General features: G+C 36.6%; 1 protein-coding gene across 1 annotated transcript; it reads left to right on the forward strand.

Annotated features, from left to right (window-relative positions):
* Nucleotides 1–672, forward strand: LOC141653536 (uncharacterized). The gene is made up of 2 exons (XM_074461334.1): nucleotides 1–579; nucleotides 640–672. Exons 1-2 carry the CDS (start codon nucleotides 1–3, stop codon nucleotides 670–672), a joined length of 612 nt encoding a protein of 203 aa, XP_074317435.1.
* Nucleotides 673–18,009: the final 17,337 nt, after the last annotated feature.

The following is an 18,009-nucleotide window of genomic DNA, read 5'->3' on the forward strand; positions in this document are numbered from 1 at the left end:
ATGGGCAAGAAGGAAGCTGAGAATGATGCTCATGTTGTTACCGGTACTTTCCTTGATTATAAAATCCCATCTTTTGTTCTGTTTGATTCAGGGGCAACCCACTCTTTTATGTCTAGGAGTCACGCCTTAGCTATGGGTTTGGGAGAATATGAACTGGTAAAAGATAATGTCTTTATACCTTCGGGAGAGTCAGTGTCATGTTCTAAGTTGTATGGAGGGGTGTTCATCATTGTGGGGCAAGTAGACTTACCGGTCAATCTGTTAGAGTTTCATATGGATGGGTTTGAGGTTATCGTCGGGATGGGCTGGTTGGGCAAGTATGAGGCTAAGAGAGATTGTGGAAAAAGAGTATCTTTAAAAGGGCCTAAGGGAGTCAAAGTGTCACATAGGGGGTTTGTGGTAAAACCTAAGATGAAGTTGATCGCGGTAATGACTTTAAAGTCATGTTTGAGAAAGAAGTGTCCTTTAATCCTTTGTCATGTGAGGAATATGCGAGTAGAGGAGCCATCAGCATCTAATATACCAGTGGTTGGGGAGTTTGGTGACGTTTTTCCAGATGAGATACTGGGGTTACCTCCTGTTAGGCCTGGAAATCCGCAGACCTCCCTGATCAGTATCTCATCTTAACCTGACTATCAGGCTGTCAAGACGTCAGGCTATCAGGACACATGAAGATAGGCACCAGGCCATGGAAAGGACAACGCATATCATGACGATATCAGACGAAGAATTCACGTTATAAAAAGGAATATACACGCAGCATTGAATGGGAAGATCTCGCAGTAAATGCAGCAATTAAGGGAATAATATTGTCAATTATTACGGACAATTAAGGAGAATAATTCGCATTAATTCCAGCATTAGGCAGCCGTTCAGCTAAAGCTTATATAAGGAACATTTGGGAAACATTTTGGAGATCATCATCACAAGACAAAGCATACTTCTACGCATACAATACTTAGAGAAATACTACAAATATTGTCATTATCATACTTTTACTCTCCCAATTACATTGTGAAATTCTCTCCTGGCTTGGTGCCCGTGGTTGTTTCCCATTCAAGAGTTTTCCACGTACAAAACTCTTTGTTTTATTGTTGTTATTTTTATTATATTTATAGCCCTATATTTGACCCTGACGACCTGACTAACGGACCATATAGAGCTAGTTAACCCTACTCAAATCTACCCTGACCTGATTTCGGCTTGCGCAAAATCCACACAAAACAATTGGCGCCCACCGTGGGGAATCTAGCTCTTTAAATCCTTTTTTCTCATCTTACAAAAACTCAAAAATCCTACAAAAATGGCCCAGCCTACCATTGAGGAACAATTGAATGCAGCTCTCTAGCAAATCGCTGAGTTGGAAAGCTTGAAAGAAAAAGTAGCCCAAACTGAAGCAGAAATCCTGCAACTAAGAGAATCTGAGTCAACTCTGAAACAAAATTAGAGAAAACTCAAGGAGCAGGCTCTAGATTCCAGCCAGGAACCCCATTTGCATCAATCATCAAAAACATCAATTTCTCCAGTTTTGGGAGCCCAAGTGGTTCTAAATTCATTAACGTTGATGATGACGATGAACCAAAGAATGACAATGAAAAACCTGATGAATCTGCAGCAACCATTATGATGGCAGTGGTTCAGGAGATCAAGAAACTCAATGAAAAATTTGAGAAGATACCTGGAGTACCTGCCAGCATGGAAGAAGCTGCTCCTAACAGTTATGCTGATTCGCCTTTCATAGACGAAATAGCAAAAGTAGATTTACCAAAGAAGTTTGTGGTCCCATGCATGAGGGTCTATGATGGAACCACGGATCCGCAAAATCACGTGGCTCTCTATAAACAAAAAATGTTGGCTGCATCTATCCCCAGCGAATTTAGACAAGTTTGCATGTGTAAGGGATTTGGAACGACCCTGACTGGCCCTGCTCTGCAACGGTACATCAACCTGCCAACTGGGAGCATCCATTCCCTCGCCAACCTGATCAACAATTTTAACCAGCAGTTTGCGAGTAGCAGGGAGTCGGAGAAACGATCCAGTGACCTTTAACGAATCACACAGAAGCCTGATGAAACTCTCAGGACATTCCTTGCAAGATTCAACAAGGAGAAGGTATCCATTCCTAGATGTGACGTTGGAACAACAGTGGAGGCATTCAGGCAGGGGTTACTACCATATAGTGACTTGTACAGCGAGCTCACTAAATATCCCTGCCATACCTTCGAGAACGTCCATGCCAAGACTCTTGCCTTTATCAGGCTAGAAGAAGATAAAAGTTATAAACTTGGATCACCCAGTGGACCAAAGGATTACGAAAGGAGCAGTAGGAAGAGCAATAAAGGAAACAACTATAGGCCTACTCCATATTCCAGGCCAGATCAATCAGAAGTTAACCTGGCTCATGAGCATCAAGGTAAGGTTAAAGTCTATCCACCTATTTCTGAACATAACTTCAATGTTGATATTACAGGATTAATCCAGAGACTTGACAACATGGGATCAGCAGTCAGATGGCCCAGGAAGTCGGAAAATCCCAACCCCAGAAGGGACAATTCCAAATGGTGCGAATTCCACCTGGACATTGGGCACACGACGGATGACTATTTCATCCTGAGGAAAGAAGTGGCTTATCTGTTGAAATCCGGATACTTAAAAGACCTGATCAAGACGAAAGGCAGGAATGCGAACCAGGGCAAAGAGGATCAGGAGCACAAGCAGGATCGCAGCCTACCTCCACCACCTCCAATATAAGAAGTAAAATTCATATCCGGTGGATCAGAAATCTGCGGCCTGACCAGTTCAGCAGCAAAAAAGATAGCCAGGACGCCAATGACTATCTCACCCTGCAAACCAGACCATATCCCAACAATCACTTTCAATGATTGTGGCCTGGTAGGTATTCCTAATGTTCATCATGATGGCCTGGTAATTTCTATGCAGATTGGAACCACCACAGAGAGAAGGATCCTGGTAGACGGAGGCAGCTCAGTAACCTGATCATGCTTGACATGCTGAAAGCCATGAAGATCAACGAGGACCAAATCACCAAAAAATCCAGTGCCCTAGTAGGATTCAGTGGCGAAACCAGGAGCACTCTAGGAGAAATCCACCTCCCAACTTACGTTGAAGGAGTCTCATCTTATGAGAAATTTGGAGTCTTTGATTGCCTATCATCTTACAATGCGATCTTGGGTAGACTCTGGATTCATAATGTCAAAGCCGTACCATCAACCTATCACCAGTGTATCAAGATACCAACAGAAAGAGGCATAGCCACAGTCAAAGAGGATCACAAAATAGCCCAGGAATGCTACACAACAGCTTTGAAGAATTCCAAGGCAGGTAAGTCCCTTGCATAGAAATTACAGTACCCTGTCAGGAGCACTTATGTAGCACCTCCCAGAATGGAAACAGATCAAGTAATTCGGGACCCTGAGTGCCCTGACAGGTATGTTTTATGATGTGACCATAATTAGCACATATTTAGCCCCCGAATTAGCCTTGTTCCCATGCTTTTTAGTGCATATTTGGGTCATTTATTATCTTTATTTCTTTGTTTTGCATATTCTTTGAGATTTTGATCCCTTGGTAGGAAAGGAGTAAGAATCTTGCATTTTCATGGGAAAACGAGACTAAATTGATCGAATCCAATGACCAAGCATCAAGGAGAGACAAGATTAGAAGGCCTTTGTATATATGATAGTAGATGAGCAATGTTGAGAAAGGATCCTTGAGTCCCCAAGGAAATCCCCAAGGAATTTATGAAGAAAAGGGAAGAAAAGAAGAACAAATCTTGCTGAGGCACAATCCGTGCAGATTGTCTACAATCCGGCCGTCCTCCACCTGCACAATCTGTGCGGTTTCACCAGAAGACGCTCGGGTTCAGCCACCACAATCCGCCCGGATTCCTTCAAAGCCGCCCGTGTTCAACCGCCAGAATCCGCCCGTCCCGACACAAAACCGCTCGGATTCCTCTACAGCGCAATTTCCTCTTCTCCAAGCTACAAAGAAAGAAGCCCTTCCTTCGTAAAATACCGGCTCCTCCCTGCTCAATCTAAAAAGTGTAATTACTAGTTGAGCCCTTAGTTAACCCTAATGCATCCCCCTAATTTCCACTATAAATACCCCATTAGTCTAATTAGAAGAGCATGTTCTTCTTATCAATAATTAGAGTAATTAATAACAATCAAATCTCTCTTTAGTTTTGTAATCAACAATTAATCAAGTTCTAATACAAGTTTTATTTCCTTAATCTCTCTTTTGTTCATCCTTTATTTTGGGTAATTGAAGATTATTTGGGTTATTATTGGGAGATTGACAACCTCTCAATCAAGCATCAAGTACTTCTTTTATCTTTGCTTTATTATTGGAATCATTAGTAGGTATAATTCTCTTAATCCCTTTTTAATTATTGTTAATTACTTTCATTTATTCATCATGTTTCATTTTGTTGGTATGATTGACAACCTTGCTAGCATGATCAACATGATAATGAGTGAGTAGTCTCTTAGCTAGGGTTAATGGGTGATTAGGGGAAACCAACATGGGGAATGATTCATGCTTAAATTAATATGCTTTCATGGTTTATTTGCTTGCTTGTTTTGATCTCAACTCATGCACATGTTATGTTTGATGAAATGCGAGCCTATGAATCCTTGCATTTTTTACCCATCACCTATCTTTTCAATGAGACTTGTAAGACATAAACCAACTCGAGTCTCATTAGACCATGCATGTTGTTGAGTAGGGAAGATTAAGTCGACTTGTAGGTGTTGTATAATCTAATCGATTCGGCTCCGGGACCCAAACTTTCCTAGGATTGTAAGATATAACCCAACTCAATCCATCACAACAATAATTGCTTGCTTATAATTTGAGAACATGTTTGTATGATCAATTCCCATGATTCCCCTATGATCCCATGATACCCTAGTGCTTTTTATCAATTGTTTACAACTCTTTCAATTCATCTTGCTTGTTTATTTGTTTTGCTATTTTAGTTAGTGACCTTCTACATCAACCCAATTTGTGACACCCCTAAGACACCACTAGTTTCAATAGAAATCTCATCTCAATTCCCGTCCCTTGGGATCCGACCTTTACTTGCCTCTTTACTAATTGTAGAGTTGTTTGTGAAGCTATAAATTGTGTTTTGATTCGGACGTGACCCAACGACCACATCTATTTATTTGTGAACACGAAACGGACCGATCATTTTAGTAGGATCCGACGCCTCAGATAGTGGCAGGCCTGAACTGGTAAAGTTCCTTAAAAATAAATCATCTTGGTTTGCTTGGTCACATTTTGATATGACTGGAATTAGCGCTGATATAATTACACATAAACTCAATGTTGACCCATCTTTTAAGCCTGTGCAACAGAAAAGGCGGAAATTTGTAGCTGAAAGAAATACCATAATTAACGAGGAAGTAGAGAAACTCTTGGATATGGGAAAGATTAGGGAAGTAATATACCCTGAGTGGCTGGCTAACGTGGTTGTTGTGCAGAAAAAGAATGGAAAGTGGAGAATCTGTGTGACTACACTGACCTGAACAAAGCTTGTCCCAAAGATCCATTTCCTTTACCACATATTGATGCCATGGTAGATGCCACACCAGGCCATGAAATGCTGACATTCATGGACGCTTCCAGTGGATTCAATCAAATAAAGATGCACCCCGCTGACCAGGAGAGTACTGTATTAATTACAAACTGAGGCATATACTGTTACACTGCAATGCCTTTCGGCCTGAAGCATGCAGGGGCAATGTACCAGCGCCTGGTCAACATGATGTTTAAAGACCAAATAGGTGATATTATGGAAGTATACATAAACGACATGGTGGTAAAATCTAAAAATGCAGAGGATCACGTGAAGCATCTGGAAATAGCATTCGAAATATTGGAGAGATACAACATGAAGCTCAACCCTGGAAAATGCCACTTTGGAGTCTCGGCAGGCAAATTCCTTGGATACATGGTCACAAAGAGAGGCATAGAAGCCAGCCCTGAACAGATAAAAGCTATCCTGGAATTGCAGTCACACAAATCTGTCAAGGATATCCAAAAATTGACAGGCCGGGTAGTTGCCCTGAACCGTTTCATATCGAGATCCTCTGAGAGATGCAAAACATTTTACAAACTCCTCAGAAAGAATAAACAGTTTCAATGGACGGATGAACATGAGACATCCTTTCAAGACTTGAAATCTTATCTATCATCTCCACCCTTACTTGCTAAACCAGAAAAGGGAGAACCCCTGTCAGTATACTTATCCGTTACTGACACAGCGGTCAGCGCAGTCCTAGTAAAAGAACAGGATGGCTAGCAACATCCGGTCTACTATGTAAGTAAAAGCCTGCTAGATGCTGAGATGAGGTATGGATTGCTTGAAAAATATGTTTTAGCTTTGATTATGTCATGTACTAAACTGCGACCTTATTTTGAAAGCCACCCCATTATAGTCAGGACTGACTTACCCATAAAATATGTCCTACGTAAGCCTGAACTATCAGGCAGGATGGCCAAATGGTCAGTGCAAATTAGCACGTACGATATCTCCTTTGAACCCAGGGCAGAGATTAAATCGCACGCCCTAGCAGACTTTGTGGCTGACTTTAGCCCTAACCTGGAACTTGACCTGAAAAAAGAGGTCAACCAACTAGAAAATAGAACCCCAGACCAAGAATGGACCCTGTTTATAGATGGGGCATCCAACGCCAGGGGGACAGGGTTAGGATTAGTGCTTAAATCACCACAGGGAGATATGATAGCGCATGCTATAAGCTATGAATTCAAAGCTACAAACAATGAAGCAGAATATGAAGCTCTAATAGCAGGCTTCAAGGTATGTCTAGACCTCGGTGTTCAAAACCTAAAGTTAAAAACTGATTCACTTCTAAGTGCTAATCAAATAAAGGGAATTTATACGGCTAAGGATGTGAAAATGATTTCATATTTAGAATATGCAAAAAACCTTACCGCTAAATTTGCTCTATTTGATATAGATCATATATCAAGAGACCTGAACACCCAGACTGATGCTTTGGCCAGCCTAGGTTCAAATTTTACCCCTACAGTTTTCGACAAAATACCAATTGTTCATTTATTAGAGCCAGCCATCAGCAAGCCAGAACAAGTAAATCCTGTCAATCAGGATAATAACTCTTGGACTAAACCCTATTATGATTGCTTTCTCCGAGGAATAACACTTTATTCAAGAGATCGCAGGCTGGACCCTACCTGAGATGCTTGGAGCCTGACGAAGCCAAACTAGTACTTCAAGAAATACACGATGGACACTGTGGCAACCACAAAGGAGGAAATAGCCTGGCAAGCAAAGTTCTCAGGACAGGCTACTACTGGCCTACATTGAGGGCTGACTGCCTGGAATACTCTTCAAAATGCGAAGCCTGCCAAATTCATGAACCAATCATACATCAGCCATCTGAACTCTTCCACTCAATTTCTACACCCTGGCCATTCATAAAGTGGGGCATGGATATTGTGGGAAAACTACCTGTAGCACCAGGACAAAAAGTATTCAGGTTGGCTATGACTGATTACTTCTCCAAATGGATCGAGGCTGACTCTTTCAGGCAAGTAACTGAAAAAGAAGTAATATCCTTCATCAGGACAAACATCATTTGCAGATATGGAGTTCCATCAGAAATAGTATGCGATAATGGAACCCAATTTGTGGGGAAAAAGACCCAAGCATTTTGCTAGGAATGGAATATCAACCTGGTAACATCAACCCCTGGATATCCAAAAGCTAATGGTCAGGCTGAATCAAGCAATAAGGTAGTCATAAGCTGCCTAAAAAAGAAGCTAAAAAGAAGACGAGGCAGATGAGCTGAAGAACTTCTATTATTACTATGGGAAGACAGAACAACTCCAAAGACATCAACAGGCCAAACACCTTACTCTCTGGTGTACGGCTGTGAAGCTGTCATTCCTGCAGAAGTACGAGTACCAACATCAAGGTACAGCCTGAATAATGTTGGGGCAAATAGAGACCTGATGCAAGATAACCTGGTTCTAACAGAAGAGCTAAGAGACGCTGCCAAGATTCGAATGGCGTCATACCAACAACCAGTTGCCAGGACTTACAACAAAAACGTCAAAATCAGAGTCTTTAAAGAAGGAGACCTCGTTTTACGCATAGTTTTTCCAAATAAAAAAGAAAAATCAGCAGGCAAGCTGGCCCCCACATGGGAAGGCTCTTACCTAATTGATTCAATTATTGGACAAGGAGCATACAGGCTCCAAACATTAGAAGGAGAAATGATCCCAAGATCCTGGAATGTAACCCATTTAAAATTATTCCATATGTAAAGATCAGATCAGGCTACAATCAGGTATAAACTCAATCACTACTCAACCTGATGTGCTACCTGAAAAACTACGTGTTTTACATGCCTTGTATGCAACTCATATCTATGTATTCAACTAACCCATTTATTCACTTCTTGAATCCTGAACAATTATACATGATAAATGATTATATGCATAAATATTCAGGATTGAGGGCTACTCTAATATATATCTCTGAAACAAAACTTTGCACTTAACTGTGCCTGACGAGTTGGTAGCCACCACTAGACACAGTAAATGTCAGGACCAATCAGGCATGAAATAATTGCCTGACCTAACTAGGTTTACTGCCACGGATTACAACCGGCTGGACGCAGCAAGACAGGTGCAAGGGTGTTTTCTCCCAACCACTTAGTCTAAATGCCCTCCTGACAGGCCGAATACCAAGCCCTCCTACTAGGCAGGGGACATAAGCCCTCCTAACAGGCCGGTTTTCCCACCTCTTCAACCATTATAGCAAAAAACTATACTTGGTTGAATTACTCACGACGGTTCAAATGACAGGATAAATCAAAAAATGCTTTGCAGGTTAACCAAACACAAATTTCGATAGGACCATCAGGATGGAAAAAAGAAAAACTCACAGGCTCAAGCAAAAATGCAAAATCAGCCAAAAAAGGCCACCATGCCCATATCAATAAAGCCCTTACCCTTGGGGCAAAGGCGCCAAAATATTCATAAAGGCCGAGGATAATCTCCCTGACCTGGACAAAGATAGAAAAAGAAAATAAAAATTGTTCTCCTAGGGACATCCCCCCTGGATGAGCCAAATATCAACTAAAGAAATCAAATTACTGCTTCTCCTTAGAAACAGTACCAGCACTCCCACTCTTAGCCAGATCAGAATCAACCTCCTATTCATTTTCCATGTTATGCAGGTCAGGATACTTTGAAGCAGCAAAATGTTAGAAATCTATATCTCATTATACAACATATTCATATATGTTACAATTAAATTTTGTCATAAAAATAAATTTAGATCTTATGCATGCAAACATAAATAAATATAGAGAAGAAATCGTTTTCGTTACTATAAAATTTCGGATCAAAGGGCACAAGTAAGATCTCCTTCTTACTTGTTCTTGAGCTTTCCTTATATGGATGAACAAAGATACAAAGATAGAATCTCTCCCAAAGATGAATACCTAAGATAACCCCTTAATAGATTAATATTATTAGATCTAGAATAATAATAATCTTACTAAAAGTTGACCCAAAATATTTATTTTGTACTCTATTATTTCGGTAAAATAGAGGAAGGAATTTTTGGAGTTTTTTATCTCTCTAATTTCATAAGATGTGTAGAGAGTTTTTGTTTCTTACACTAGAAATAAGAATTGAATGAATAATAATGAAAGAACCCATTTGGCTCTCTTTAGAGGGCAAAACCGGTGGGTGTGGGGAGGGTGCCCTATGCATGGGCTTGATTCTCTAACCAAGAATATAGGCATGCAAGGCTAGGTGTAGGTTTCATAATTATGTTTTCCACTTATAAAAAATCAACACAATTTTATCCTTACACCCTCCATTTCGGTATACACACATAAAATGGATGAGTCCATTTTATTTGTGATTTTGTCAATATGTCACATGTGACACATTACATGACATCTTATATATAAAATGTATTTTTAACAATTAAAAATCAACATATTAATAGAATATGTCACTTATAAAAATTTGTTGGGAAATGTGTCCTCAACAATAGTGCGATCACATGATTTAAATATCATTATTAAATCTCATTTTAAGAATACATGTGGGATGTAATATTTTACAAGTCAACTGGTCCACACATATCGGTAATGATTGGCTGACTAGAGTTTGACATTACTGTCGTGCGACGGTGGTGATCAGTTGATCCCCTTAGGTCATACCTATAGGGAAATACTCTTAATTGATTATTTAATTAATCGTATACCGATACGAGTTAATTAAATTGCTTAAAATTGACGGATGATTTTGTGAGTATAATTTACGTATCAAACTGAAATGTAATTAAATGAGATACGGTCTGAGTAATCGAATTGTATCATTACTCGGATGAAATTATTTTTTAAAGAAACAATTAAATTTGAATGAATTATTATAAATACGATTTATAAATTGGTGAAATATTTTGGTACAAGTAATTACGAATTACTAGTCGATTTTGTAAATGACATATTTTATGAGTATGTTGATTTTTAATATGATAAAAATACATTGCATCGTAACATGTCATGTAACATGTTACATGTGACAAATTTGACAAATGACAAAATAAAATGGATTCTCCATTTTATACTTAAAACCGAAATATGGGTGTGTGTTTAGTAAATATTGTGTTATTTATTTTTAAATAAAAACACAATCATGACACTAGGTAGTAGGCTTGCATGCCTAGTCTCTTGTGAAGAGCAAAAACAAAAGGCATTGGGCATACTACCCAATGCCCCTTTTTCGGCTACCAACAAGAAAGAGAGGAAAGCTCTTCTCTTTTACATCATTCATTCCTCCCATCTTATTTTTCCTAGTGTAAGAAAATCCTTGAAAACTCTCTACAATTTATGATAATTCTAGAGAAATAAAATCTCACAAAAACACCACCTCTTGACCGAAATTTCAAGAGTGAAAATACAATTTATATTGTATCAATTTTATTGTAAAACCATTATTATTACTAGATCTAAATAGTATTGGTTTATTAAGATGTATTCCTTGGGTATATGCTTTTGAGAGGGATTCTACACTTGAATCCTTGTTCTTCCATTTGGAAAGCTCAAGAACAAAAGAAAAGGAGATTTCTTTTGTGCCCATTTGAACCGAAATTTCAATGTAAGGATATGATTTCTTCTCTTTTATTATATTGTTTGCATGCATAAAATCCACATTTAATTTTATGACAAATTAATTTTGACATATAAGAGTATGTTAGTATGTATATGAATCTACATTTCCTTCAATCGGTATCAAGAGCCACGGTTGTTTGCATGCAAATCGGTTAAAAGTTTTTCCGAGTTATAAGAATAACAAATAAAACTTATAAAATTTGTGTTATTATGATATATCACAAAATTAATCCATGCATGTTAATATTTCTGGTCCTAAAATGTTTTAGGATATTTTGGTTAATTTTACGGATTTTATTGTTCATATTTTACAATAATGGCATTTAAATATGATTTTATGAGTAAAAAGGTCATTTTTGGTCTAAAATTAGCTATACTTCGAATTTTAAGTTGGTTTTTGGATATGTTGTTACATATATTATTTTGAGATAACCTGTAAATTTTCATAATTTTTGGACTTGTTATGCTCGAAAAATGAATTTTTCATTATTAAATTCGGATTTAAGTGAAAAATAGGTTAATATGAGTTAAATTTCGAATCTGGTCATAGAAAATTAATATGTTGTCACATGCAATTTTACAAGATGTGTGTAAAATAATTGGCTATAAAGAAGTCTTTTTGCATGATTTATGGATTTTTGAAGAAAAATAGCATAAATAGTGACATTATTAGTGGAAAATTAATAAAACATAATCTATGACTTAGGAAAAACGTCTAATGTTGCATTTTATTATCTTTTTCATATCTAAAATTGAAAAGTTAATGAAAATAATTTTTCCATGTATTTATGATTATTTTATTAAAAATCGATAAACCGCAACATTGTTTTTCCGGTAAATTTTCGAAATTTTTAACCTAAGGTTTTTGAACATTATGAGTGTCATGGAAATTTTCCAGAATGTTCATGAGTTTAAATTTAAAATTTCAAATTTATTTGAAATTTTGTGATTTATTTGAAGTTTAATAGCTTATTTTTGTAATTTTGGTCCATTTATGAACAATTTTATAAAATATGGGTTAATTATGGTCAAATTATTAGTGAAGACTAAATTTTGAGTCCTAAGAGGTTAGGGTAATTAACTTATGCATAAATATGAGTTTATGTATTTTTGTGATTATAAAATGTTGAAATCATGCAAATCCGTAAAAACCGAGTAATATACGATATTGGCTAATTAAAGGCGATTTAGCATAAAATTGAGCATGTTCATACATATTATAATGCTGCATTTTCTTTATGATTGTCATAATTTTAATTTATGTAATTTTGAATTATGTAATTTTACTTAGTATGGCCTTAGATTTTAATTGGTATTTCCCGAAATGTATGGGAATATCGATTCGGTTGTAATTTTATTGTGATCTCGTATCACCGTTTTGTAATTTAATAGATTTATTTTATTTTAGTTACAAATGTATAATAGGAAATTATGTAATTTATTATGTAATTTTATTCATTCCGGAGTTCCCAAAGACGGATTTCTTCAAGAATGGCGATACATAAAGACGGTGTTACCTCGAGATGCGTGCCACAACCGAAGTTCAAGGGACCAATGGAGTTGGTTTCCGAATATGTAATAGTTAAATAGTTTTTCTATTTTAGGAAAGGCCATACTAGGATTTATTTATTTTATGCTTGCATTTTATTTTATGTCACATGCATCGCTAAATCGCCATAACTTAACATGCATCCTTATTTTATCGAGTTTATCGACCGTGTCAATTCGAATTATCGTAGTTCACCGCTTTAGTTCACTTAAAACGTGATAGATAATAAATTGACATGACCTCTCGCTAAAACAAACAATTGAGACATAGCCTTACCAAATAGTAGAAACCATGAAAACCTATTTCGCGAGGGAGTGCACTCGGCTACCCCGGGGTACAAACCTTGTTACGTAGGGGAAGTGGATGATAAATGTCTAATCCACCGAATTCATGTTGATGAGGGTTTCATCGGCTACCCCGTGCCTAAGTTAATGTGAGTTTGGACAATGGACGCATTTATTCGAAATTTGGATTGAACTCAACAAAAGTAATTGATAAGGGTTTCATCGGCTACCCCGTGCCCTTGTTGATGTGTTTTGGGCTATAGATAAACATTAGAGTAATTTTATCGACCAAGAGTTCTAAAAGTAGAATCGATTAAAAGGTTAATCCACCGAGTTATATTGATGAGGGTTTCATCGGCTACCCCGTGCCTAAGTTGATATGAATTTGGGTCTTGGAATCATTTATCATAGTTGGGTAGAGGTCACTATGTAAATGCTTTACTTGTTATTTACAAGTATTAATATAACGATAAATGTTTTGTTTTCACTATTCCGTTATTATATTGTTCTATTTCTTTACCACAATTCATATACGATATCATTTCGTTTTTGATTCAAATCTCCATTAAAACATCGTAACTAAAGACAAATATGAATTTGCTTCTAAAACCTCAAGTGAACCATTGCTAAGGATCTCTTGTAAAGAGTATAGATAAAAGTTATTCATTATCAAACAATTTTTTGATTCTTGACTAACACATCTACTTACAATGGATTGTTATGTTTCATATACTTAATTGAATTAAGTACCTTGAAATGATAAATTGTTTTGGTAATTAGATTTGTTGGAATTCATAATTGACCAAAATAACGCAACCACTTTAACGAAAGTTTTAAGACTAAAACGAACAAATGAAGAGTAATCTTCATGAATTCAATTTTGCTTCTCAAAGCAAAGACTCATTGAAATAAGTGGGAGCATTCTCTTAAACCGTTAAGATGAGGACGAGGTTCAAGAAGTAAAGATAATAATGGAATTGATACAAGGTAATGTTGAAAGTAAAGTCATTGAGGAATGACGATACTAAACCTATCAATCCCGACCAATAAAGTTTCCATTGTCTTAAATGTTGGACACAAGAAAGGAAACTACCCCAAATTATTGAAGAATCAACAAGTTAGTTGTGGGACATCTAATGGGACCTTCTTCTTTAAATGTTTATTTGATTAAACATAAATTTTGCTAGTACCACCTCGTCAATATTAGAAACCAGTGGAGGTTTTCATCATTGTACTTGATACATAGGATGATTAGAATATGACGACTAACAACAATAATGTCGAGAGATAGAGTAATTGTGTACTCAATCTAGTTTTTGGATTTAAAGTTGTACTTAATTGTGACTATTAAGTGCATAAACTCTAAATAAGAATATAAACTTGTTAAGATACAAAAAGGGTTTTCACTTTTGTGACCCTATACACCACGATTTGATGTATGGCTAGCCCATTATCAAGGTGATTAAAGTCTAAAACAAACTAGAATGATATATCATGTAGATGATGTAAGATTCAAATTGGTAACCCAAGATTAAACCTTAAATTTTGGAATGATGAACGCAAAGAGTTATCAAGTACTCTTGAAACCATTAGATCGTTAATGGTATATGCGTATCTTGTATTCAAAGCAAGATGTCTCGTGCCTTTTGGTTGAAAAGGAGATCGAGGTTGTAAATCATTGATCCAAAATAGGTTGATCATTTTCTTTTACCAACGATTTAAGTTGACACTAGTGTGTTCACTTAATAAGGTAAATAGAGAAATCTTTGAAGAAGTTCAAAAGTTCAAGGAATCACGATTTAGTCGTGATGGGATTATCAAAGTGAAGACTTTGATATAAGCCAAAGGAAATGTGATATAGTATCACAAGTTAATCTCTCTTAGCACGCATCATGGAATAATGTGTGATTGGATAAGAATTCAAACGCTATTCAATATGGTTTGAACTTCGATCAAGTTACTTTGAGTCACTTGAATCCTTTTGGGGATTTTATCATTTTTGTCTAAATTATTTTTCCACTAAATCAAAACATATGAGATATGAAATGGTAAGGGTACCATGCTTGTAAGTTATCACAAGAAATAAATGCTCATTTTTTCCCTTTCAATTATCACGAGTACGACGGGTTTGCGGCTCATGAAGTCAGTCTTTCTAAAATACAAGTTTATTTCTAGAAGACAGAGTGGGAGAAATTATTCAAAGAGCCACAAAGAATGTTATGTAGCAAGAAACTGGTCTTTCTTGGCTACATGAGACGTTTTGTGTAAGACGTTGTTTCTTCAAAACCTAGGAGGTTAAAATTCGTCACTTGTTAAAAATGATGAATTCATGCTACTTTGAAGAAAGTAAAGAGCTTATAACTTACAAAAGAAATTGTTTGATTCAAGTTGATTGCTTCTAGAAAGTAATGAACATATGACTTACATAAGAATGTTTAAGTCACAACTCAATACAAGGCTTAGAGCCATGAAAACCCGAAACAAAAGGGCTTGATTAGTGACAAAGGGTTTTTGCACTAATAAAGAGAAATTTCAAGGTTTGATTGGTTGCAAAGGGTTTTGCACCAGTTGAAATGCTTAAGTCTATTTGGATCTTCTTAGGGATTGTGTTTCATTATTATGAAATACGTAGCAAGTGAATCTAAAACCCGCTTCTTCAAAAGAAGGAATGTATTCAATACATGTCTTGAGTTTTGTAGATTCTTGCAATCCTAAGATTGTGTGAAACTTAAGAGAGAATCTTAAGTAGGACATCAATGAGTTGGAATCAATGATTTGATCATGTTATAAAACGTTTCTCGATAAGTCGAGAAGTTGTGTTTATACATGGATTTTAGTGGGAGTTACGGAAGTTTTAATTAGTCCGATATGTGGATGACATATTGATCATTGAGAATGATTTAAGACGTTTGGAGTATTATAATACATCTTGAATATCCGGATTTATGAAGATAAATCCACATGATATCAGCGTCAGTAAGAAGTCTTATGTTGATAAGATTCATGACTAGTTCAATTAAATTGAACATATTTGATTGATTCCATTTGCTTCCGCTGCCGGATCAATTAAAAAAGTAATGATGTATAACACTTCATATACTTTGAGTATGATGAACTGTTTTCAAAATCGAATTTAAGTAATCTTTACCTAGTATATAAAGATTACCCTTAAGTGTTTGCAGAAGCATTAAGGAAGTAAAGGAAAGTGTTTATGATGCAATTTTGTGTAAGGGTGTTACACAAGTGACAATTGACAATTGAGGTTGCGCATGGTTTCCGACAAAACCATAATCAAAACACATTAGAATGGTTAAGATACCATTGTGGCTATGTTAATTAAGAAGTAGATTTTCTAGAATCGTTCTAGACAATAAAGAACAATAAGAGATATTTATAACGGAAATTGAGTACACTTGCAATCATGAGATGTGCAAGAGGATGAGTCCCACACACTCGTGAAAACAAAGGGGAGCTATTTGTAGGCTAGAGGATCTATGTCTTGATTGGATCTCGACACGTACTCAGAAAATTTTGTGATGCAAATGTATACATTACAAAGGAAAACGAGTATGTAGTAAGGTTGAGTAAGGTACAAGAAGTTGATAAAACCTACTAACCAAAGCCTTCTCAAAGGCTAAACATGATGAGTCATGTCATTTCAATTGAATTGAAATGAACAACTACGTACAAGATCAAATTAGATTATAGAATATGAAATAGTAATCAGTGGTGACTATTCATGTGTGATAATCGCATTTGTCGCTCGAGTTTTATTTTAAAACTCTTTTATTATACTTTGTTACATCCAAACGGGTTGTGGAGACAATTGAACCCCGTTAAAGTGAACACGGATTAACATTGTATTTGCCCATAGTTACTTGTATGAGGTGACGTCTCGAAGTAACTAGAGTGTGATGCGATTGATGGCAAGTTCAAGTGCCATAGAGTCATGTGAGATGACTAGTCGATCACATAGGCAGATCATTAGGAACATTTTGTCGGGCCTTATGACCACTTATAGAGTTCGCAATTATATAGCCTGGTCGTGGCGAGAGCTACTATAGTATTCAAATGAGTCGATTCTTTTGACTAAAGACTATTCACCTAAGATGGCACGATTTGATTAACTTTGATTTGTGTTACTACGACCTTCGTAAATGGGGTCAAATGGGCATATTTTGGGTTATGATGGCTGTGGCTAGTCGAAGGGAATAAGTGCGATAGGAATTGTCCACCCCCTTGTCAGGGTTATAACAATATCTCAGGGCCACTCGAGGAGTAATGAACTGGAAATGCGTGGCCACGCTCGGAATGTATCTATGATAGATAAATCCGGTCAATCGCTTATTCTCCAGATCGAGGAAACCACTCTCGATATGATCACTTGCAAGTACGACCTGAAAGACACCTTGCATTGAGTGGGAGATAGTAATAGGACAAGAGAATTGGTGACGCACACTTGTCGAGGACAAGTGGGAGATTGTTGGGAAATGTGTCCTCAACAATAGTGCGATCACATGATTTAAATATCATTATTAAATCTCATTTTAAGAATACATGTGGGATGTAATATTTTACAGTCAACTGGTCCACACATATCGGTAATGATTGGTGACTAGAGTTTGACATTATTGTCGTGCGACGGTGGTGATCTATTGATCCCCTTAGGTCATACCTATAGGGAAATACTCTTAATTGATTATTTAATTAATCGTATACCGATACGAGTTAATTAAATTGCTTAAAATTGACGGATGATTTTGTGAGTATAATTTACGTATCAAACTGAAATGTAATTAAATGAGATACGGTCTGAGTAATCGAATTGTATCATTACTCGGATGAAATTATTGTTTAAAGAAACAATTAAATTTGAATGAATTATTATAAATACGATTTATAAATTGGTGAAATATTTTGGTACAAGTAATTACGAATTACTAGTCGATTTTGTAAATGACATATTTTA

The sequence above is a fragment of the Silene latifolia genome, chromosome 1 (genome assembly GCF_048544455.1).
Source record: "Silene latifolia isolate original U9 population chromosome 1, ASM4854445v1, whole genome shotgun sequence".
Taxonomy (NCBI): Eukaryota; Viridiplantae; Streptophyta; class Magnoliopsida; order Caryophyllales; family Caryophyllaceae; genus Silene; species Silene latifolia.

Coding starts and splice junctions, on each gene's coding strand:
- LOC141653536 (XM_074461334.1), top strand. CDS start 1: ATGGGCAAGAAGGAAGCTGAGAATGATGCTCATGTTGTTACCGGTACT. Junction 580..639: donor AGATACTGGGGTTACCTCCT/GTTAGGCCTGGA, acceptor CCTGACTATCAG/GCTGTCAAGACGTCAGGCTA.